This window comes from Notamacropus eugenii, chromosome 2 (assembly GCF_028372415.1).
Source record: "Notamacropus eugenii isolate mMacEug1 chromosome 2, mMacEug1.pri_v2, whole genome shotgun sequence".
Classification (NCBI taxonomy): Eukaryota; Metazoa; Chordata; class Mammalia; order Diprotodontia; family Macropodidae; genus Notamacropus; species Notamacropus eugenii.
In genome coordinates, this window is record NC_092873.1 from 469,452,061 (window position 1) to 469,477,273 (window position 25,213).

The following is a 25,213-nucleotide window of genomic DNA, read 5'->3' on the forward strand; positions in this document are numbered from 1 at the left end:
TATCACAAATTGCATGCTGACCCTCTCTACCTGAATGTCCTTTAGGCATCTCAAATTCAGCACCTCCAAAATGGAATTCATTGTCTTCCCCACTTCTGTCAAATCCAACCTTCCCCCTAACTTCTTATTTTTGTTTGAGACGTCCTTCCAATCATTCAAGTTCCCAACTTAGAATTGATCTCTATGCTCCCCCACCCACCCGAACCATTCAATCTGTTGCCAAGTTTTGTCGATTTTTCTGTATTAACTCTCTTGTATGTCTTGTCACATGCCAAGTACCTTGATAGCCCAGGATGCAATTCTCTCCAGCCTTCATATCTTTTGCATCTATGCCCATCTCTCCAATCATACGTTCACACCCCTACTTTAGGCCCTCATCATGTTGTTTTTCTGGATTGGTCTCCCACAAATCTAACTTCCATCCAATCTATCCTCCACAGCAGGGCTTCTTAAACTTCTTTCACTTGCAGTCCTGTCAGTGCTTCTTAAACTGCGAGTCACAACCCCATGTGGGGATGTGACCTGAACACTACCAAACTGATAAGCCTAAACCAAAGGTCTGACCAAGTCACTTTCCTGCCAAAGAAACATCAGTGCTTCCCTACTGCTTCTGGGATAAAACATAGAAAACTCCTATTTGACATTTAAAGTCTTTTACCACCTGACTCCAAGCTATCTTTCCAAAATTTATATTACTTTCTCTCTCCCTCAGGTACTCCATGTTCCAGACAGACTGGCCTTCTTGCTATCCCTTGGATAGAATATTGCATTTCCCACCTCCCCATCTTTCTACAGACTGTCCTCCATGCCTAGGAGGCTCTCCTCTCAGTAAAGGCGCAGCTTAGGGGTCATTTCCTACCCAATGTCTTTTTCCTATCCTCAAGTTTTAGCAATCCCTCCCCATTAGCCTTTATATTTGCTTACTCTGTATTTCATATTTACTGATCAAAGTACATGATGAGTTCCCCATCAGAACAAAAATTTCTCCAGGGCAGGGCTTATTTTTGCGTGTGATTTTGTATCTCCTATACTTAATGTGGTGCCTGGATTAGAGAAATTATATCTATCTATAGGTCTAGTGCAATCAGAGCCAGGCAAGGCATTCAAGTTCCTTCAGCAAGGCTTAAAATTTGAACCCCTCATGCCCCAATTAAAAAAAATTCACCCTTGTGTGCCACTATTCTCTAGAGATTTTGAGACTTTCCTTTGATACAGACAAGTAGCTACAAAATATACATCCACACAACATGGAGAGTGGCATTTCTGGCGATTCAAAAATTTGAACTTATAAAAATTAAGATAAAAAAATCCTTAGTTGCTCATTCCTTCCTTTTCCCCTTCTTTCCCCTCCCAAAATGACCTTGCGTTTGGAGCCAGCTTGGCACAGAACAAAAAATACTCAACTTAGGGAGGAAAAACGAGGTTGGATCCAAGGCCATACAAGAACAAACTCATTAGGTGTGTGACAACTGGCAGATCACTTAACTTTTTGGTATTTTAGTTTTCCCAACTGTAAAATGGGGTAGTAATAGAAAAACCCTTGGAAAACTTCTTTCCAAGTTCTGCTTTTGATTCTCTGTCAATATCTGTTCCTGAGGAGCCTTTTCAGGGGCTGAGGCCCCCTCGTCTCTTTAGTGAGTTGCTTCCCAGAACTTCTATTGGAGGAGGTGCCCAGACCACAAATGATCATTCCTTTCCTGGAATTCTCTGTACTTTGACATCTTACCCTCCTCCAGTGAGTCCCTTTGGCTGTTCAGCTCCATTTTATGTATATTCTTCCTCCATTAGAAAATAAGCTCCCCGTTTTTCTTTTTTGCTTATATTTGTATCTCTCTAGTGCCTGGCACAAAGAAAGTATTAAATAAATGTTCTCTATCTCTCTATCCAGCTACCTCTCTAAGTGTTCTATAAATGTGACCTCTGACCAGTGTGTCCTAGGTGGCTATTTAACTTGCCTACCTTGAGTTCTGGTTCTAGGTGGAAATGAACCCAAATTTTTGCAGATAATTTACCGTTTCTTTCTACCAATGGTTTGTGAGCTATGCATGTCTCCATGACATTATAGAAACAACCTTTGTTTCTCCTCTTTCTCCTCCTCCCCCTGCTCTTCCTTCTTCTTCTTCTCCTTCTCCTCCTCGACTATCATTTTATTTATTTTATAAGAGGAAGAATCCTCTTCCTCCATGACTATCATTTTATTTTTCCACAGACCAAAGTTAAAGTAAGGTGAGTGAAGCTGACCTTTGGGGAGAGGGGAGAAGGACAGGAGAAAGAGTCATTTCTTCAGACTTACCTTAGATTCTAGCTCCCTGTTGAATTAATTGAATATCTATTCTATATCCACCATTTTTAAGAAGCTTTGAGTACAAATGAGAGATGCAGATGACATGATCCCTGCCCTCAAGGAGTCTATAGTAAAGTGTGGAAGATGAACACATATACTTCTCAGGGAGTTGAATTGTATCCCCCTCCAAGGTCCATTTCTAGCTCTCATCCTATCATCCTGTGAACTAGTGAACAATTACAAAAGATAACATAAATGAGACTGCTATTACATATTGAACATCCTGTATAAAAATCAACCAATCAACAAGCATTTATTGAAGGGCCTATTCTGTGCAAGGGTACTATGTCAAGCACTGGGGGATACTAAGAAAGGCAAAAAAAAGAAAAATACAACCTCTGACTTCAAGGAGTTTATATATTAATGGGGGAGACAGCATGTGAATAAATAGCTTCCTACAAGCTGCATGCAGAGTAAAAGGAATCTCAGAGGAGACAACTCAAGGGAATGAGTTTACTGGGAGTTTTCCTGCTTTGAAAGAAGTCAGGGCAGAGGTTTCACAAGGCAGAGGTGAGGGGGAGAAAGCATTCCAGGCATCAAGGACTATCAGGGCCAAGGCATAGAGATGAAGGCATGGGGATCTTAAAGGACTACCAATTTAGAGTCAGAAGGGGCCCTTGGGGTAAATGTAGTCCTGCCCCTTCACTTTATAGATCAGGAAACTGAGACCAGAGAAGTGGTTACACCTGCACTATAGTAGAGTTAGGGTTCAAAGCCCAGCTCACCTGACTCCAAAATTCAGGGCTTCTCCCTCTATCTCACAAGGAGAGAGAGTCAGTCACAGAATGTTTTCTGGAAGAAGTGAGTTCTGAATTGGCTCCTGAAGGAGGTCTTGGGTATGGGTTGGCAGACTGGACAGGGGAAGACATTCCAGGTGGAAAGGAAATGACCTGAGCCAAAGTACAGGACTGACATTAAGTAAGAAGTGGTTGAGGGCAATAAGGTGACTGACTGGTTTGGAATGCAGGGGCCATGCTGAAAAATAACAAAAGATAATATTTCCTGCTACTGCAAGGTTGAAATAACTGTTTCAAAGGGACCAGCTTTCAATTTACATCCAATATTTACAAGAAGAAGAGGAAAGGAAGGAAGGAAAGAAGAGAGGAAGGAAGGAAGGAAGAGAGAAAGAAAAGGGAGGGTGCAAGAAGGGTGGAGAGAAGGAATGAGGAAGGGAAGAAGGGGAAGGAGAGAGGGAGAGAAGGAAAGAAGGGAGGAAGGAAAAAAGAGAATAAAAGGAAGAATTTACATCCAATATTTACAAGGAAAGAAAAGAAAGAGGAAGAAAGGGAAAAAAGAAATAAAAGGAGGAAAGGAAAGGAAAGAGGAAGGAAAGGAAAAGGAAAGGAAAGGAAAGGAAAGGAAAGGAAAGGAAAGGAAAAGGAAAGGAAAGGAAAGGAAAGGAAAGGAAAGGAAAGGAAAGGAAAGTCATCATAGAAGGCAGTACGCAAAAAAATGTCTAACTAGGGCCTCCTGCACAACATTTTGTCTTGGCTTCCTCCTGCACTTTCTTCCCTTCACCTTGCTTGCCTCTGTATCTGTTTTCCTTCAGTCTGACTTTGATATTATTCAGTCCTTCTTAGTATTTTTTAGATTACTTTTGATTGAAAAGAAAAAAAAATTTCTTCCAAATGTTTCATTCTTCCTTTTCCCACTTCTCCTTCTCTTTCACCCCACTCTTGTCAGGGTCTTTGTTTCTTGTCCCTTATATCTACATTTCCTTCTCTTTCCATTTTCTTTTTGATCCCCATGTGCCCTAATTCCCTCTCCTTCCTCCTCCCTTCCCTCTATGTGTACCTCTCCTTCCAGCTTTGGAGTCAGGAGCCAATATCTGGTCCTTCAAAACCTGCCCTACCCAGAGGGCCCCAGACAACATTTTAGAATAATCTTACTGTCAAGAAAACTGGCTGGACTAGTTCCCAGGCAGGGAGGAGCTGCGGTTAGGGATGCACTGGCCAAGAAGCTTCTTGTCTGCCTGAGTAATGGGGTAGGGGAATGGTCAATTCTCAACCATAAGTGTAATGTCAGCAGTTCCATAGGGCAGGTGGGAAACTCTGCTCTGCTAAGCCTTCTGAATTCATTTCAGCAGAGGGACAGTGTGACCTTAGTGTCTTTGGCTGCCGGATCTTATGGGTACTGAGGGGTCCGAGGAAGGAAGGGGGAGGAGAGAGCAACTACAATAAAAAGAGCCTCGTAGTCTTACAGTCTGGCAAAAAGCAAAAGCCCCATACTCAAATCTTAACTCCATCATCTGGCTTCCCTCCTTCTATCCTAATGCAGAAGGAGTAACAGAAGGGAATGCTCAGTCTCTCTTTGATCTCTTCCCAGCTCACAAACTGTTTATCTCCCCCCCCCCCTTGGTCCCCTACCCCCAAAGCCTTTCTCCTCCCTTCCCTCTCTACCCCCTGCCCTGGAGATGATTCATTCTTTCATTCCCTCCTCCCCACCTCACTGCCATCTGTTTTCCTAATGATGGCATCAGATGAGCTGTTTTGTTGGCCTTCATCACAAAACAAAGCACCCTCCATGCTAACTATCTTGTATTCCTCATTTACTCCTCTCAGAATGCTTAAAAACTTGGTTTCTTCCTTTACCCCTCCCTTTTCATCTTCCCCCCATTACTTTCTATCCTCCCACCCCTTAACCTCACCCTCTCTCTTTGGCTTCATGTGCATCACAATTTCATCGAGAAATTGGATGGAGTGAAAGAGAAATACAAATGAATAGGGGGATGTGTGTGTATTTGGCACTGGGGGGATCTGAGAGTGGGGGTGCTGGAAGACATGGCAGTCCAACTGCTCAGGCTCCACTGAGCAAGGATGAGCCAGGATTACCCAAGTGTTACTGCTAAGTAGCTTAATTATTCCCAGTGAGAGCTTTGGAAGACAAACCTGTTGTGGTTGAGGATGGAATAAGGCAGTATTTATCACTGTCCAGTTCCAGAGTGGAAAGCTTTCAAGTAGAGTAGAACTCCTCCCCACTTCCCTCACATGTCAATTCTCTTTTATCACCCCCTTCTGAGAGAGGCTCCTTCTGAAGCCTCATCCTCTTTTGTTCCCTCAGAGCTACTATGCCTATATTTTTTCTTGTATCTACTCTAATTGCCTAAAGTATTGACTCTCTATTGACCCTCCTGACCTAGAAAGTCAACTAGAGAACATGGGCTTCAACTGAATATGTCTTAAAACCACAGTGGGTCATAATACAGACTTTGAAGTGAGAAGTCATTACCTGTAATGACCTTGAGCATATCACTCTTTGACCCTTGTTCTTTGTCTATGAAATAGGGAGATTAGGCTCAATGGCTTCTAAATTCTTTTCCAGCTCTAAATCATCTGTCATCTGATCTTCTGTATGATTCCAGCTTGAGCCTCCAAATCATCAAGCCTATTTTCAGATTTTAAAAAAATGCTTATGGAAAAGTTCTTGTTGAAATGAGATCATGTATATAAAGTGTTTACTAAGCTTAAAGCGCTATGTAAATGTTAGTTGTTATTAACTATAACTATTCTTTCACTGGGTCAAGACTTGAGTACGTCTATAAGCAAAAACACTGCGGCAGATGCCTTTAGGGACTCCTAAAGCCCTTCATCAAATTCAAATTCTAGAGATTTCACTCAAAGAAATTTCAGCTTCAGAGGACCCATTACCTAATTTATGCAGGTTTCAAAAGGTTCAGATTGTAAGAAAGAAGGGAATGAAAGGATCTCCTAATGGACAAATACCCTTACTTTAGGTCAGGACCTAGGAGAGGAGCACATGATTGGATACAGTGAACCAGGCTGGGATCCGGATGCCATCTCAATCTCCCAGTACACACTATATTCTGAGAAGGAAAGGGAGGAAAACAAAGTATTAGTTCAAGGGAAAGAGAAATTAACATAGCTTTCCTGCTTTAGGGACACTATATGAGACTCATAGGTCCCTGTGAGTTCAACCTACCACTGCTAATCTCCCAGGACATCTTCCTATTGGAAGACAAACACTTGCTAGGAAGAATAAAAAAAAGTCTCCGGATTTGCAGTCCAAGGAATTGGACTGGGATCTTGACTTGGCTCTTTACTTTTAATGTGACTTTAGGCAAGTCACTGCTCTCTGGGCCTGAGTAACATGATAGATGACCTAAAAACTCCCAGCAATAAATCAATGATCCTACATTGTACTAAAGGGGTCAGAACAATTTCTGAAATCTTTTAGTCTCATCATATGGCCTTATAGGAAGTAATCAGGTTCTGGGTAAACATGGCTCCCAGGACCACTGATCCCCATGATGTAAATGACTAAATAAGGAATAGAAGTCCATTGAGCTCTCCTTGTGCTCTTGTCAAAGTTATAAATCTTTCCCTTCCATAGGCCATAAAAGGGGGAACACTCATTGTTTAAGCACCTCATAAATGTAGCCCTTTCAAGCAGCTGGGGATCAACATGACACCAAAGGAAAGCTTAAGGAGGGAGCAGTTCACTCCTGCCCACACCCAGTACTCCCAGATTTCAAAACATCACTGCTGGATGCCCACATGATTGTGTTTGCCCTAAGTGGAATGAAAACTCACTGCTGACATATCTAAGTACTTTTCAATATTGCTGGACTCTAAAGTTCCAGGGAACTCACTGCAGAGAAAACAGTCTGATCCAAAACAGGAATAAAAGCTCTCTCCCCATCTGGCTGCCTTCTCTACAATTCCTCCCTTCCCCAGGCAACAATATTTCAATCTCTAATACAAGGAAGAAAGGAACAGTCTGGTAAGGTGAGAGCTCTTCCTTTAAAAAAATATTTATACCTCTTAAAGTTGAAGCAATGTACTTTAGAATGTGCCAAAATCAGAATACAGAGAGGCAGTTCAGTCAGGTTAGTGATCAGGATTATAACCATTTAAAACTGGACTACTAGACTTATTTAATTTAAGGGGTGGGGACATTACTATTAGACATATCCTAGAATGCACCCCCCCCCCATGAAATGCCTCAATCCTCACAATAAAATTCCAACCATTTAAACTTATCTAATTTAGAATTGTGATAAAAGCAAAAATATGGCTAAAGGCAACTTTGCATTGTGAAGAGAAAAAGAATGACAAAAGGAGTTGTGTCAACTTAATAAAGTAAAGTACCCTGGCCTGCTTTAAACCACTTTTAGAATCACTCATTTATATATAAACCATCAATGCCCACAAGTGATACATGAATAATTATTAAAGGAGGTCTATCAAGAGTCTTACTTGGCAATAGCTAGTAATTTGCTATTGTTAAATAACAATGACCATTCATATATTTTAAAATATTCCATAATTCAGATGGGCATTCTTCCCTAAATAGTCTAAGTTCTAATAATTATTATAATTATTTGTTTGCATACATGTCTAGTCTCTCCTACAAGACTATAAATACCTTATGGATCAGGATTGGCTCTCATTAATCACTATATTCCTCCTCCCACACAGTCTTAACACTCTACTTTCTATCTAGTAAGCATTCAATAAATAGCTAGATGAAGGAATGAAAGAAAGGGGATGCTCTATCTTAACAGTACTCATAGGTGAAGACTCAAGGCATTCTGAGAAAAAGACAGGAGCCAGTATGTGCTGGGGAATCAAATCACCACTAGCAACTTGTCTACCATCTCCCCTCAGATGCTGACAGAGACAGCCGAAGATTGTGGGTTCAAGAGCTGTGGGAAGAGTAAGGCCAACAGACCTGTTTCTAGTTCTGAACCATAGCCATCATTGAGGGCAGAAATCACTGTTAAGCTGGGGCCCATCTCCCTCATTATCATAAGCAATAGCTGCAGGTCAGCTGCTAATAACAGATAAGTTCAGGAACCTTCAGGGTGACTGCACCCTCAGACCCCCTTCCATCAAGGCAACTCTTGTGGACAAGGGGCCAGCCATCCACACAAACTGACAATCAATTTCAACTCACAAGGCAGGCAAGCCATCATAGCTGAAGCAACAAGGGACCCTGAAGAAAAGAAAGGAGGCAGCATGTTCCAAGCAGGTTACACTACCACTACCATCCTGACCACCATCTCTCCTCAGATACTGAGAAATACTGCAGGAACCTGAACCCAAGTGTATTTGGAATAGCAGAGCCTCAGGCCAATGTGAAAAGGTTCAACATAGGAAACTGATAAGAATTTATTATTGGAGATGACATTAAAGAAGAGGCACGGCCATCTGCTCTGATGCTGCGCCCTAAGGACCACTGGACTTTTCATTTTATTTGCAGTCACACCTACCCATATGTGTTGTCTTCTCTGTTAGAATGTGAGCTCCTTGACATCAGGGACTGTCTTAGTCTTCCATGTGGATGTCCAGTGCTTAGCATACAGTACATGCTTAATAAATGCTCGATTCATGAATTCATTCATATCAAGGGTACACTATCTCCAAACCACCAGTTTTTTCATTCATATCTCCTTCTCCTGTTTGCAGGATGAAGGATGTTCCTACAATTGTTGTTGTTTGTCGCTCCTTTTCAAAAAGGACTAATGACATCGAAAGTGATGTCGTGGACTTCCACATGAATTAGATTTAAATGAGGCAGAATTCCACAAAGTGGTCAGCTGACTTGTAGTGTCTTAGGATGCAGTGGATGACATTGGCATCTTTGATGTCTGACCAAGCTCTAAGTACTCCACAGTGTCTGCCTCAGCCACCTTTGTGGAACAAATCGTTCTCATCCACTCATTCCACCAGGGGAAAGTCTTCACATGCTTGGCATAGGCAACCCCCCCCAACGTACCAATGATGGGTTTGAGGCCTGTCGGCTACCCTCAACCTGGTTTAGTCCATCTGCTGAGAGGTTTTACAAGGGCATGGACGCTGGGCATGCTAAAGCTTCTTGGAGAGACAGGTGAGAGTTGGGTGAAGGTAGACACCAAAAGTAGATAAGCAGCCCTGAAATGGACTCAGCAAGCCTTCACACCAGAGGTTCTAATCCTCCCTGAACACCTACAATTGTACATCCTTGTTAAACTGTAGCATGTGCTAGATTGTGCAAACTTCCCCAGAGATCCAATTAGTCATAAGACACTGAGATCTGACCACTATACTAAATATAATGCCTTACTGTTTCTACTACATTTCTGGGGTTTCAACTAATTTCCCTACATGCGTAAAGTAAATTCATTTACATAACACCACAGAACTGGCCTTAGAAGTGATCTAGTCCCATCCCCTTTCTGTAAATGAGGGAACTGGAACCCTGAGAAGCGTATTGACTTGTCTGGGATAACATAGGTAGGATGTTGGCAGAACCATGTCCTATGACTCTTTTTAATACCCAAACTCTATCACCCAATAAGCATTTATCAAGGACTGCCCATGTACCCATGTGCCCATGGTAAAGAAAAACACGGAAAGTAATTATCTGCTAATTCTGTGCTATTGTTGTATGATTACTATTATCATATCTATACTTAAGTTATTTCAGTGAATAACAAAAAGGTGATTTAAGTCAGCAATTTACAAATCATGTGTCACAGAAGCCTAAGATTTCCATTAAGTACCTCGAGAAGATCTTTGGAGAAAAACAACAGCACCCTCTGCCCCAAAAATTAAAACATCAAAATTTGACCTCAGTAGATATTGCTAATTTTTATCAGTCTGACCACCTTTGGATAAATGGAGTTGGGGTTCCAGAACATGCAATCATCTAGTCAATCAATTAATAAGCATCTATTAAGCACCTACTACATGTCAGGTACTGACACATAAGTTATATGTTGGATACAAAGTCAAAAATGAAAGTCTCTGCCTTCGTGAACTTTGCTATGTAGATGACCTCTCTGACCATATACACATTTCTGGATTTTAAAATCTTGACTAAGCAGGAAGAACCCTAGAGCTCAGCATGCGTTACTTATATACCACTCCTAGAATCAGAATCTCTGAGTTGGCTGTTACTTTGGAGATGGTCAAATCCAGCAGTTCTCCAAACATAGGAACCTTCTCTACAAGATTCTTGCTAGAGAGATATGCATTTTCTTCCTTTTCCAGTGATGGGGAATTTGCTACTTGATGAGGCATGCACAGTAATTTTTTAGATGAATCTATTGCTATCCAGGGGGCGCTAGGAGGTGTAGTGGATAGAGTGCTTGATCTGGAGGCAGGAAAACCTGAGGTAAAGTATGACTGCAGATATTTATTAGTTATGTCACCCTGGGTAAATCACTTAACCTTGTTTACCTCCGTTTCCTTACCTATAAAATGAGTTGGAGAAGAAAATGGCTAACCACTACAGTGTCTTTGGCAAGAAAACTCAAATGGGGTTGTGAAGAGTCAGACACAACTGAAACGATTCAACAGCAACAACATTACTATCCATGGCTATAAGCTTATCTTGGCTCCAGGCCCTAAGATTTGAGACAAGGCAGAAAATACCATTACAATCTAAGCTCACAGATTTAGAACTGGAAAACAGGTCACTGAATTCAACCTCTTTTATTTTACAGATGGGGAAACTGAGGCACAGAGCTTAGGAGACTAAAGTCTGCCTCAGTTTCCTCATCTGTAAAATGGGGATAACAATAGCACCTCCCAACTCCTCCTCAGGATTGTCACAAGAATAAAATGAGATGTAATGTGCTTGGCAAACCTTAAAACACTATGTAAATGCCAGCCATTATCATTGGCTACTATTATATATGGGAAAACTAAATAATTATATGTATTTTTAATACAAAGCAATATCAAGGAGACAGCGCCAACAATAGGATAAGGGGAGGGCAGGCATGTTAGGGGAATGGCCTCCAATAGATAGTGGGTTTCAAAGGAAATTAGAAATTCTAAGAGGGGTAGGGAAGGAGAGACTATCTTACAGATAGATCAATTGCCTGGAGTTGTTCAAGGTAGAATTGTACAAAGCCATGGAGTTGGAAGAAAGAATGATGTGTGTGTGTGTGTGTGTGTGTGTGTGTGTGTGTGTCTGTAAAATAGCTTGCCAGTTTCATTGACATAGAGGGTGCATAAAGGGAAATAACATAAAATAAGTTTAAAAGGTAGTGGGAGCCATGTTACAGATGGCCTTAGATGACAAGGTGAAGCACTTACAGTTTATCCTGCAGGTGACAGGGAGTCATTAAAAATATTTTTTTTAATTAAGGAAGTGACATGGTCAGGTCTCTATAGTAGGCATATGAATTTGATATCAATGTAGAGGAAAAAACAGAGAGTAGAAGACACTGGAAGAAGGGAAATGAAATAAGAGCTGGTTGTAGTCATCCACATGAGAGATGATGATGGTCCAAACTAGGAGAGTCCCATTGAAAAATTGCAGAATATAAGAGGTGGTACATGTAAGAGGTTTGTGTGGAGAAGGGGACATATGAACTGGACTTAAGAGGATGGAACTTATTTAAAAGGAAGGAAAGAAATTCCATCAAAGTCAATGTCCATTGAATGAGAAATAATTACATGATTGTGGCATATAAACATAATTGAATATTACTGCACCATAAGAAATGATGACTATGAAGAATTAAGTAAGACAATAGATCTATATGAAATTAAATACAATCGAATAGAAAATGAAATTATATATATGACTACAACAATGTAAATGAAAAGAATAATAAAATGAAATTGACTGTAATATAATTATAATGACCAAACCACTTCAGAGGAGAAATGAGAAAATGTACCTTGTTCCTTTCTTTAAAGAGGTGAAGAGATTTTAGGTGGTGAAGTTGTATGTGTTGTCACACACATATGATTTCAGACACTTGAATTTTTTGAGTTTTTTATCTTCTTTTTTTGGAATATTTTTGGAATAACAGAGACTCTCTGGATGGAGGAGATACATATGGAAGGAAGGAAGGAAGGAAAGAAGGAAGGAAGGAAGGAAGGAAGGAAGGAAGGAAGGAAGGAAGGAAGGAAGGGAGGGAGGGAGGGAGGGAGAAAAGGTAAAAAGGAAGGAATCAGGGATGCAGAGAAGGAAAAAAGGGAAGGAACAAAAAGGAGGCAGGAAAGAAGGAAGGAGGGAAGGAAAGAAAGAAGGAAGGAAGGAAGGAAGAGAATACAACATTTTATATATAGAGAAGTGAAAGACAATTCAGCCAAGCTAAGTCAGGGCAGGGAATCTGCAGAGAGAAGAGTAACACAGTTTAGCTAAAGTATAGTATTTAAAAAAGCTAGTATATAAGAACAATCCAAAGATAAGGTAGCTGTGGGAATCCTTGAATTCCAAGTTAAGGAGTATGACTGTTAATTGATAGGCAATAGGGAGATACTGAAGAATTTTGAACAGAAGTGTTCTATAACAGAAAGATTATTCAGGCAGTAGTATTGCGAATGGATTAGTGAGAGTTGAGACGAAATTTAAAAAACCTGTTAGGATACGGCAACAACCCTGGCAGACAGCAAAGAAAACCTATACCCAAGTGGTAGTTGCTGGAATAGAGCAGAAAGAGGCATTTCTGTGGTGGAATCACCAGGACTTGGTAGTTGACTACATATTTGAAGTTGAAGGAAGAATCAAAGATAATAAATACCAGGGTTACTACTAACATGGCAAACTGATGGATAATGGTACCATAGTCAGAAATAGTCAAGTCATAAATAGGAACAGATTTAGGGGGAAATATAATAAGCTAAGTGGGGACATATTGAATTGGAAATGACAGCATAACATCCACATGGATATGTGCTATTAGCAAAGGGGAGTCATAGAACTCTAGACAACTAGAGCTGAAAAGGACTTTGAGGCCTTCTAATCCAACTCCAATTCAATCCTATTTTCCAATTAAGGAAATTAAGGTCCATGGGGGTTAAATGACTTGCCCAAGATCACACAGGCATTAAGTGCCAGTGGCAGAATCTGAACCCGTGCCACCTGACTCTGGAGTCAGTGAATTTCTCTTTTTACAGTAATTTCTTCAAGCACTGTGGATACAGAGCTCAGAAGAGATGGTGGGACTGACTAGAGATACATATTTTGTAATCAACTGTATAAAGGTGATAAAGACATGGGAATAAATGCAATTGTCAAGGGAAAGAGAAAGGAAGGGACAGAAGGAGAAGAAATGGAGTCAAAGGCACATGCTTAGGTGGCAATTACACTAAAAAGCTGGGAAAGAGGATTGGACCAGACTTAAGTACTAAGGAGAATATACTTTTCAAGTATGTCAGGCTCAATCGCTTACATGGGAACTCTTACTTTGTTTTAATTAAATGTCATTCTTATCTTTCCATTAAAGCAGTCTCCAAATGAACCACTTCTTGGCAACACGCTGTTAAAAATGCAGACTACTAATATTTAAACAAAATTGGGTCTTTAAAAGTCTAAAATATAGTAGTATGCTTTCTTGACCTAGTCAGCGGTAGGGGAACAAATATTTGTCTGTTTAATGTTTAGTTGTTTGTAGATATGGTACTGTGCTCTATGATACCAGGAGCCTTTGAGGGTACTAACATGATGCCACTCTCTTCACTATTTGGCTGGCACAAAATGCCAATTTGTCTACAAAGGCAAGGTGAAAAAATCACTACCTCCCCCCAGAAATTTTTAAAGAAGTCTCTTTACAGATTGTTATTACTGTTAATGTTCATCATTCATTTTTCAAAGAGGACCAATGACATCACAAGGGACGTCTTGCAGATGAACTGGAGTTAAGTGAGGCAGAGATGAACAAAGTCGTCAGCCTCACTTTCCCTTCCAGAGTCATCAAAATCCAGGGACAAAAGTCAGGACAGTTGGCAATGGCCTGGAATGCAGTGGAGGACCTTGGCATCTTCGATGTCTGACCAAGCTCTAAGTGTTCCACACAGCCTGTTTCAGCTGCCCTCATGGACACTGGAATGAACAGTCCTTATCTGCCTATATCATCAGGGGAAAGTCTTCACACAGTTGGGGTAGACATCCCCTAATTCACAAAGGATGAGCATGAAGCCGATTGGTTATCTCCAACCTGGTTTAGCCTATCTGCGGAGACAATTTTATTGGCGCAGGGGTCACTGCATATGCTATAGCTTCCTGAGATGGATGGCAGGTGAACACCAAAGGCAGATGTGCAGAAGGACTAGCACTCTGGGGAGAGGACTTGTTCCTTATAGGTACTACTAATTAAAAAGATTTACACTTGGACTTGAGGTATGCCTGCGTACTAGCTAAGGGTAGTCTGAGTCTGGGAGAACCCACAGCCCACAACCTGCAAATAAATTGTTTGTCTAAAATGTTTCACCTCTCCAAGTGGAAACTGAAAACCCCAAAGGGGACCCAAGACTCAATTGGAGCAATAGAGATGAATTGATCTGGTACTTAGGGAATTGACCAAAGAAGATTACAGTAGCCTTTAGGTGATGTTAGGACCAAATTGTATCAGTTGTGTGACTTTAACCCATGTCTATAATAATGACTTTCTCTTAAATGGAAACTAAGGGTGATACCATGGTTCATTTCAGAAAATTCCAAGAGAAAAGAAACAGTAAGTGAATTTTAAGTTCAAATTCAAAGTTTTCTCTTTCCTCACTCACAAAATACTTAAGACCTGGCCTTTTTAATTAAAGGATAATTAACTTGTACCAAAAGCCTTCTGCAAGATTAGAAGCTACTAGAAGCACATAAAGGTGAATACTTATCAGGGTGTATTTAAGAAGTTCATTTGTTCAAGTCCCAATACATGTGTCCCCTAAAATGCTAGGGATGTTGATGATGACAGTAATAGTACAGAAAAGAAAAAGAAAAGACTAAGTAAACATTATTAAATATTTTTGTTTAATATAACTTCCTTATGGGGTAGATACCTAAAGAATCATGTATGTCTCAAAGACAGTCAAAAGAACTATTAGAAGCCTGGGAGTAGACTGGAGAAAGTGAAGTAATTCATCTGTAGTATCAACAAAATATTCGAATTAATTATTGATTTTAAAATACTGAACTTGTACTTAGGCAATCAATAAATATGGGTTAAGTGAACAAATGAGGTAGAAAATGATCGAAGGTCACTGTAAATTCCATCTCCTAAAATTTTCTCTGACTTACACTTTAGGGTTTTTTTTATCTTTTATTAATTACTTCCTTTCAATACGGAAAAGTAATGTAGCAATGCTAATACACAGTTTTTCCAGGCCTTTTAGGCTATACTGTGGGAAGCAGAATGCTTACATGCTATAGTTTACTTTACCAGTAGAAAAGAAGCAAGGGATAATTCTAGCTCTTATAAATGTGTATGTGGGGAGTTCTGAGATAGGGTGGGAGTAGGGACAGAATTGGCAAACATAGAGAAGTGACTTAATAATGCAACAATTTTATTTCTTAGGTAATTGATAGTCCCGTCTTCAAGAAAATACTCATTACAATTTAAAATGCATAAGAAATGTTTCACTTATATAGCAGATATAATAGAATGCCCAATTATTCTCAGACCTCATTAAGGTATGCCCATTAAGATTTCTGGATCCTGGCCTACCAGCAATCTAATCCAGTGAATCCAATAAAGAGAGTACCCATACAGATTTATCTCTCACGATGGCATTAGAAACAATTGTTAGTAAGAAAGGCTGTGGGGAAAGGAGAGGGAGGGAACTAAAAGGTGTGTCTGTTTGTTTTCCTCCCTGATTTCTAAAGTGAGGGTTGTATCATTCATCAACATGGATGGCAGATGCAAGTGCTTAGGTTTCTTTCTGTTCTGACATAAATCCCTGAAGGAAGTCTTGGGTGATTAATGTCTGTAGGTAGATAGAGTGAAGCTAGTCTCTGATTTGTTTTCCTTTCTTTTTTTAATAAATGAAACATGGCTCAACTCCAGGGATTAAAACCTTTTAATGACTCAGTGGAAATAGCTTACCCAGCACTTCCTTTGTCAACATAACCTAACAAGGCAACTCACACCCTGCCCTTCCTCTGAGGTCTGACTCACCTTACTGCTCTCAATCTAGGCAGGAGTTGTGGTTATTCTCTTGTTTCAGTCATGTCCAACTCTTCTTGACTCCCTCTGGGGTTTTCTTGGCAAAGACACTGGAGCGGTTTGCCATTTCCTTCTCCAGCTCATTTTACAGATGAGTAAACTAAGGCAAACAGGGTTAAGTGACTTGCTCAGGATCACAGTTAATAAGTGTCTGAGGCTGGATTTGAACTCAGGTCTTCCTGACTCTAGACCTGGCACTCTATCCACTGAACCACCTAGCTGCCCACAGACTAAGCCAATTTAAGATTGATAACTTTTTACTCTATTTCCTAAAACCTGTCCTTTCCTCTCTGTTGTGTCTCATTGTCTCTTCTTTCTCAGTTGTACTTTTTAAACTTCTTTCTTTCTTCTTCTATAATCCCTTCTTTGTCTATTTCTCCCTATTATGTTTCCTTTTTTCCTTCTCTTCTTTACTTTCTCTCCTTTCATAGTAAGCATCCTCATTTAGTTTTCCTATTCCTGCTTTTTATACATCTAATAAGGGTTATAGTTTCCCTTCCTTGATCCTTCCAACCACATGTGTTGGCCCAACACTAGGGCATATCAGGGATGAAAAACTTTCTAGCTGCTTCTGGCCATGTGGAGTCACAGGGCTGAAATGGTTTGGTACCTTAAAATAATGGGATGATACACTCATTGCCACTAATCTAGAGGAACAGATGACTCAGTGATCCCTTACTCCTGAATCATCCCATGATAGTGGTCAGAGAGAAGGGATGTTTCAGTTAAAAGGAGAATTTGTTTTCATTTAGTTCTCTCTTCCTTTGACCCTCTAAGGGACATCATCAAACTCAAAGATTTCCATTGAGAGACCAATGGCGGGCTTATAAACAACATGGAAACCATTCTTACGTGGTTCTACTAGATAAACCTGTCCCTGATCCACTGGCTGCCTTTTCCACATTGTGTTTCCTTTCCTGAGTAAGTCAGTGAGCTATAATCTCAAGATAGATATGACCAGGCTTGGAAGCAACCTTGTGAATTCAAGAGTTTGGGATGTTGTAGTTTCACTGAGTGAAGCAGACTGATGGAAGTGGGAGTAGATGGCCACCAGCAGAAACTAGGTATAGACCAGTACCTCACACTATACACCAAGATAAAATCAAAATGGGTACATGATTTAGACAGAAAGGGTGATACCATAAGCAAATTAGAGGAGTATGGAATAATTAACCTGTTAGATCTGTGGATAAGGGAAGAATGTATGACTAAAGAAGAGCTAGGGAGCACTATGGGATAGAAAATGGATGATTTTGATTTTCTATTGTTGTTGGGTCATTTTTCTGTAGTCTCCAACTCTTTATGACCCCATTTGGGGTTTTCTTTGCAAAGACAAAACAATGGTTTGCCATTTCCTTCTCCAGCTCATTTTTCACATGAGGAAAGTGAGACAAACAGGGTTAAGTGACTTGCCAAGGGTCACACAGCTAGTGAGTATGGCTAGATCTGTACTCACAAAGACGGGTTTTTTTGATTTCAGGCCCAGCACTCTATTGACTATGCCACCTTGCTGTCCGGTTATTTGATTACGTGAATTTTATTTTTGTACAAATAAAACCAAAATTAATATATATATATCCAAAATTAAAAGGAAAGCAGAAAATGGGGAGGGGGGGTGGAGAATTTTATAGAAAGATTCTCTGATAAAGACCTCATTTATCAAATATATAGAGAACAGAATCAAATTTATAAAAATATGAGTAATTCACCAATTGATAAATGGTCAAAGGATATAAAAGACAGTTTCCAGCTGAAGAAATCAAAGCTATCTATAGTCATATTAAAAAATGCTCTAAATGACCATTGACTTGAGAAATGAAAATTAAAACATCTCTGAGATACCACCTATCATACTGGTTAATATGACAGAAAAAAATAACAAACGTTGGAGGGGATGTGGGAAAATTGGAACACTAAGGCACTGTTGGCAGAGTTGTGAACTAATCCAACTACTTTGGAGAGCAATTTGGAACTATGCTCAAAAAGCTAAAAAAGCTGTGCACATTCTTGTAAAAGGTTACAGCAATACTACTACCAGGTCTGTATCCCAAAGAAATTTTTGAAAATAAAAGAAATAAATGGACCTACATGTATAAAAATATTTATAGCAGCTCTTTTCGTGGTGGTGATGACCTGGAAATTGAGGGGATGCCTGTGAACTGGGGACTGGCTGGAGAAGCTATATATCATTGTGCTGGAATACTATTATGCTGTAAGAAAGGATGAGCAGGACGCTTTCAGAAAAACAGGGAGAGACAACACGAAATAATGCAAAGTGAAGTGAGTGGAACAGGAGAATAATGCACACAATAACAACAATAATGTATGATACTTAACTGTGAAAGACTTAACTACTCTGATCAAGACAAAGAACCAAAACAATTCTGAAGTATTTGCCATGACTATCTCCAGATAAAGAATTAATGGAGTCTGAACACAGATGAAAACATATTATTTTTCACTTTATTTTTTTCATGTTTTCATGCTTTTTTCACATGACTAAGATGGAAATGTGTTTTTCATAATTGCACATGTATAATCTATATCAAATTGTCTTCTCCAAGTGGGGAAAGGAGGGAGAAAGGGCTAAAATTTGGAAATCAAAACTTTTTTTAAATGCTAAAAAAAAGTTTTTACATGTAATTGGGAAAAAATAAAATAATTAATTTAAAATTTTAAAAAAAGAAAAAGATAACCACCAACAAAAGGAGCTCTTCTTTGAGGAAGACAGTGCAGAGCCAAAGTGAAATGTAAAATGCCTAGTCAGCAGTCTTGCAAACTACTTTATGGTTAAGTGTCAGTTTTCTACAGATTTTAATAGTACTTATGATATTGAATCTTGTTTCAATCTATTTTCTCAATGTGTGTTTTACCTTTAAGTGTTTAGCATTTCTTATATGGGTTAGAATGTCTATCCTATATTTGCTTCCTATAGTACACTGAGTATCTTTTTATCCTTTCCCTTGGGAGACATGACTCCAAATCCTAAGCTATAAATAACTTGTCCCTAGTGTGCTGGGTTGGGGGTTAGCAAGTTAAAGAACATAGGAAAAGAGAGCCTCTCACTAGAGGCTAGGTTTTATAGTTGAATTACATGCCTGGTCCAAAGCAAAGAGACTTTTTAGAGAGAGGTAGTGGGTAGTCACACAGCTCCAAGAGCCCAACAGTATTTCCCTCATTTTATATATCATTTTTGGTCCTTTGTACTAAGAAAGCCCTCAGCCTTTTCTCATTCCCAGTATCTTAGATTTAGAGCTAGAAGGGGGTCTTTGATGCCAAGAAGTCCCAATTCTTTATTTTAACCATGAAAGGAAACTGAGGCCCAGAGAGAAGAAGTAGTTTTTCTAGGGTCATCAAGACACTAAGTATCTGAGATGCAATTTAAACTCAGGTCCTGTCATCTATTCGAGCAAAATTCTTCCACTGCTTGTTATTTCATTTCAAAATCCTCTGAAGAGTTCTCAGGCTCACCTGGGAACTCTTTTAAAATTCTGCTACTTAGCATGTTCATACCTAAATCGCAATGAGATCTCTCCTTACCTGGACCTTGGTCGGTTCCATCCAATGTTCCACAGTGTCAGTAGTGATGTTTTCAGGCAGGATTACTGGATCACTAGGGGGTATTATACAGGAGGGCGTACACATGGCACCTAGAGGAAGAGATATTCACAATACACTGTCAGATCATTCACACTAGGACCTAAAATTTCCTCCCTTCTCTATCCTGTTTTTTGTTGTTTTTTTTTTTATTTTGGAAGCAATGACTTCTAGTTTTGCCAGGGTACTTCCAAGTCAAAATTTAGAGAATGATTTCTTTGATACATATTTCAACTCTGTAGGCCACCACATTCTCACACTTACAAGAACTCCCAGAGGTCAAAGACACTACTAATATTATGGTTGTTGTTAGCAGCAGCTGCTGCCTTTGAACTCTGCTGGTCGGAAATAAATTGAGGACCCAGAAATCTGGAATATCATACTGCTGAAACCTCCTGCTGCACAGACTAGCTTTTTGGTAGTAGCCAAAAAAATGTGTGTATTTTAAGTAGGGAGGTGGGGAGAGAGGGTGTGGAAGGGGGTGACTCCAAGAAAGAAAGGAATGAGGCCCTTAAAATGAGTTGAACTCAAAAAAGAGAAAACTCCAGGGTACTCAATGGTGTCTGACTTCCCCACAGTGGTGTGTTGCTTAACATTAACAACTGACTCTAGAAAAATACATAAGTATGACACGTTTTTGCTTGAGTTTCATTGTTGGCATTTTCTCCATTATTTTCTTAATTCTAAACAAACAATAAAATGAAGTTCTACTCAATGATACATCATGCTTTTTCAGGGCTGCCCCATTTTCCACTCACAGTGGTTTACAGTCTCACGTGGTTCTGGAGACACACTTGCAGTGACTATTAAGTCAAAATACCTACTATATGCTCTCTTGGAACTAAATGAGTATAATATTTTAATAAATAATTTAAGAGACTTTGAGGATCTGTGAGCTGCAGGTATAAGAGAGTCCTCCAGGTGGCCTAAGAACCATGGTCTGATTAGTACTGTTCTAGATTTACCTCTAGACAATGTCCCTTCTGCTGCACATTCTATTTGCCTTCGAAGTGAAGAGACTGACTTGAAAGTTATGAGCCCCAAAGCCAGAGGTCAATGAAATACTTTCAGTAAATCAGAACTTCGTACACTAACAGGTACATTTGAGGTGTTTAATAATGCTAATTGACTAACTAATTCAGCCCCCTCCACAGAGCCTAATAATGATCCAAAAGAAAGAGTGGTTTATAAAGATGGTCCCTAGGACTAGTAAAGTCTCAATGTGTTTCCCACAGACTTTGTCCCTTTGCTAAAGGGTCCAGTTGCAGACAACATGTTGCTGACTCAAGACCTTCTGGTTTTCCTACATCTCTATAAATCAGACCTGGCTAAACAGAATTTTCATTGCAATGACTTGAATAAGAGGCTGCCCACAGGCTCCAACTCTCAGCCCCCTGTAGAGAAAGACAGCTGAAGAGTCGCACAGGAGTTGTATTATCAAATAGGCCCTCCAAGAACTCTTCGCTCCAGTAACCATGGCAGAAAGCATGGAGGAAAATTGCTAATAGGTATAATCAGTTGTGTTTACTCTCTTGCTCCTGGAAATACAAATTCTTACTCAGAAGCCACTCTTAGCCACGTGGCTTGAGGTTGGTAACATGACCAGACATGATGCAAATGTCCAAGGAGCACAATCAAATTTATGTGTGTGCAGAAGAATACAAAGAAAACAATTTCACCATAAATTTCATTTTTACTGAAGCGGCTAAGAATCAACATGCCTTTCCGTCAAATCCTTGGGGAAAGCAGCAAATCTGATTCAAGGCCCAGCCAGGCTTAATAAAAGATTAAAAAAAGACTTTTATTATTATTTTTAAAGGCAGAATTCAGCATCCCTTCTCATTCTTACCAATTCCATATCCCTCACACTTGTATTCCACTAAATTCAGCTCTGGAGGTGGAGGACATTCACCCTGAAGGTTATCACACAACTTAAACTCTTCTGTCCATAACCCTTCTTTAGTGCAAATTATGGGCATCTAGAACGCAAAAAGATACCAAAGATTTGTGTTATTAAGAATTCTTCACAAAGGAATTTGCTGAAATAAAGAGCAGACAGATTATTTAGTAGTGGCAAATGACTGAGACAAAATATTAATTCATATGACTATTTACAAACATGAGGATATTTCTTTACATTTCTTATAGGAAAGGTATATAGGTACAAACCCATTTTTACCCCTGAAATTTAATTATAAATATATGCTTCTTTTGAATAGGAATACAAGATCCCTCATCTTTTTCCACATAGTGTTTAATAAGTGCATTACTTATTCATTCATCACTGACCTATCAAGTAGAGTAGTTACAGCTCTCATTTGTTCATTTTCTCAACAAGTAATTATTAAATACCTGTAAGTACAAGGCACCGTGCTAGACTCTGGAGGTACCAAGGCAAAAAGAAATAGTTTCTGGCTTTAGGGTCTTAAACGTTACTGAGAAAAACATAGGTACAGAGATAAATGAATTAAAAAAACACATAAAACAAAACACACAAAGTAGTGAGTAGGGAAGCACCAACAATTTCCTTGATATTGATCCACCTACACTACCCTGATCTCTTTCCCTGTGACCAATAGTACACATGTGCAAGATGGCTCACTGGGTTAAGCCATGATGTCTACTCATTGCTATTTCTCTGTCAGCCGTCTTGAAGTTGCTTCATCTCTCCCTGCTTGCATAGTCTCACAGCATGGTCTCTGATATGGCCAAGTCTATGTCCTCCTTTTTTATCACGATAACTGTTGGCTGGGTCACTCTTTCTGGCTGCTACCCCCATGGAATCACAAAAGCATATTCGGCCAACAACTGGATGGAGAACATGGATCTCACATCCTTGAAAGGGGCAATATTTCAGAATTCAACCTAGCTCTGGCTCCTCACTCATTCTCTCAACCTGGCAGCCTGAATGGGCTATTTCAACTTTATTGGTCCCTGGTAACATGGCATGTTTTCTTCATTTTTATTCTAAGGGGTTCACTCTTAAGGGACTGAAAATGGAGGGGAGGAGCTGGGCCAGGAAAAAAGGAGCAGTTATTACTCTGTTTCCAATCAGCCCACACAGTTCCCCCTCCCACATAAGTGTTTAGTACTTGAACAGTTTCTAAAATAAAACTGGCTTCAGCCATACAACCGTGATAAGACTAAGGTTTTTGCTTTCTGAACCCTTGGGCCAAACTGTTGGGAGGCAAACAGTCAGACCACACTGTAAGCTTTGTTGTAAAAATTACTTGTTAACTTGATTATTCAGACCTCTTTTATATAGAAAAAAACACATGCATATATACATACATGTATGTATATACATACAAACAAGGCAGCTAAGTGGCACATTAGACAGAGTACTAGACCAGAAGACAGGAAGACTAATCTTTGTGAGCACAAATCTGACCTCAGACACTAGTTGTGTGACCCTGGGCAAATCATTTAACCCTCTTTGCCAAATGAGCAGGAGAAGGAATGGCCAACCACTCCAGCATCTTTGCTGAGAAAATCCTAAATAGGGTCATGAAGAGTCAGACAAACCTGAAACAAGTGAACAACGTATGCATACAGCATACATATACTGTGTCCCGAGTCATACGTGATAAGTCATAAGAACACTTTAAATAGAAAACCCCTCCCCCAATTCCTTTCATTGCCATTCATTGGAAGTTCTGTAGATACAAAATGCCCAGAATTCTTCTTGTTATAATAACTACATTTTTTAGTAAAGTCATTTGGTAACCCTCTGCTTTGGCTTGTCTCTGAAAAGTTAACACACCTGTTTAGAAAAGCACATTCCAAAAGTGTAACATACTGGCGTTCCTCCAGAGAACTTCTCCACATTTTCAAACTGGACAGAATTATTTGGACATGGCCTTACCCTAAATGAAATGCAAATGGTTCTCCTTACCCTTTGACTGGCCAGGTTGCAGTTGAGTACACACTGGCTACCCAGCTTGAAACCACTGGTACAGGTATACATGCCTTCAAAGACAGGAGCTGGGGGTTCACACACCACTGGGACACAGCTGCCTGGCTCCCACTTTCCACTCTCAAGGCATTGGATCTTCAGAAGCACTCTGGAAAGACACAAAACAACATCCCCCACCACAATATCATTGGGATATTCATTGAGAAGATTCCACTTCTTAACAGGTGGATGACAAACTAAGGCCATGTGGAATCTCAAAATCATACATTATTCAAACTGTCCTCCAATTCTAAATTACAACCAAAACCTACCATACTTATCCAAAGATAATGGGGATGGACAGTAATGATGATATCCCAGTGAAAATATAAGCTCATTAAAAGCAGAGACCACTTTTAAAAATATTTTTTAATTACAGCATAATGCTATATGCTTAAGAAATGCCACTGAATTTGTTGATTGATGAAGTAATCTGGTATAATGGAAGTGCAGCACTTAAGAAAATAAGCAAACAGAGGTTAAGTGACTTGATCAGGGTCATATAGCTACTGTGTGCGTGAGAACATATTGGAACTCATTTTTTCCTTACTCCATAGCAAGCAATCTTTTTTACTCCTTCTTAGTAGATGATCCATCCCTCTCTCTACAAAGGCTTTTTCTAAACTCTCCTTCCCTCATCAAGCCTCCCACATTACTCAGTCCCCTCCCTAACCCCCTTCTCCTCCCATCAGAGTCTCACCTCATACTTTACTGAGAACAGAGAGACCATTCATTAAGCTCCTTGGCCCATTCTGTATATCTCAAAGCCCCTTGACACCAGTCTTCAATGTCTCCTCCTCTATTACAATCTTGATGAAGACATGAACCTTCTCTTTACTTGGGCCAACCCTTTCAGATGCACTTTTGATCCACTTATGCAGCAGATTGCTCTTTCAATCATTAAATCAGAGGTTCTTAACCTTTTTATGTCAGTGACCTGTGTGGTAGTTTGGGGATGCCTATGGGTACCTTCCTACAATATTTTTCCTTAAATAAATGAAATAAAATACAATAGGATTATAGAGGAAACCAATTATATTGAAATAGTTTTATATTTCTATATGTGTGTGCTTATTTATTTGTTCCTTTATTTACTTGTTTGTTTATTTGTTTTTCATTCACTTGTTTGTTTACAGCTCATGGATCCCAGATTAAGAACCCTTGCCCTAGATCAAGGTTTGGCAAACTCCTGCAGTCCAAGCAACTTGCTATCTTTTGTATGGCTCTATGAGCTAAAAACAGTTTTTACAGTTTAGAATAAAGAATATAAAAATCATTTTTAGACCACATAGGATTTGGTCCTTAGGCCACAGTTTACAGACCTCTAACCTAGATGATTAATTTCTCTAAAGCACAGAGAATTTCTCAAGAGCACAATCTTGCCTAGGGTCACATGGCTAGTAAGTATAAGAATGAA

General features: G+C 39.6%; 1 protein-coding gene across 1 annotated transcript in view; it reads right to left on the minus strand.

Annotated features, from left to right (window-relative positions):
* The window catches only part of PAPPA2 (pappalysin 2), a 371,731-nt gene that overhangs the window by 60,133 nt on the left and 286,385 nt on the right, over positions 1–25,213 (minus strand). The window contains exons 17-20 of the mRNA XM_072648561.1: positions 23,737–23,905; positions 21,691–21,820; positions 19,785–19,894; positions 6,098–6,167 (exon numbers count right to left, since the gene is read on the minus strand). Of these exons, the coding sequence (XP_072504662.1) occupies positions 6,098–6,167; positions 19,785–19,894; positions 21,691–21,820; positions 23,737–23,905 (479 nt within the window). The remainder of the gene's footprint in view (positions 1–6,097; positions 6,168–19,784; positions 19,895–21,690; positions 21,821–23,736; positions 23,906–25,213) is intronic.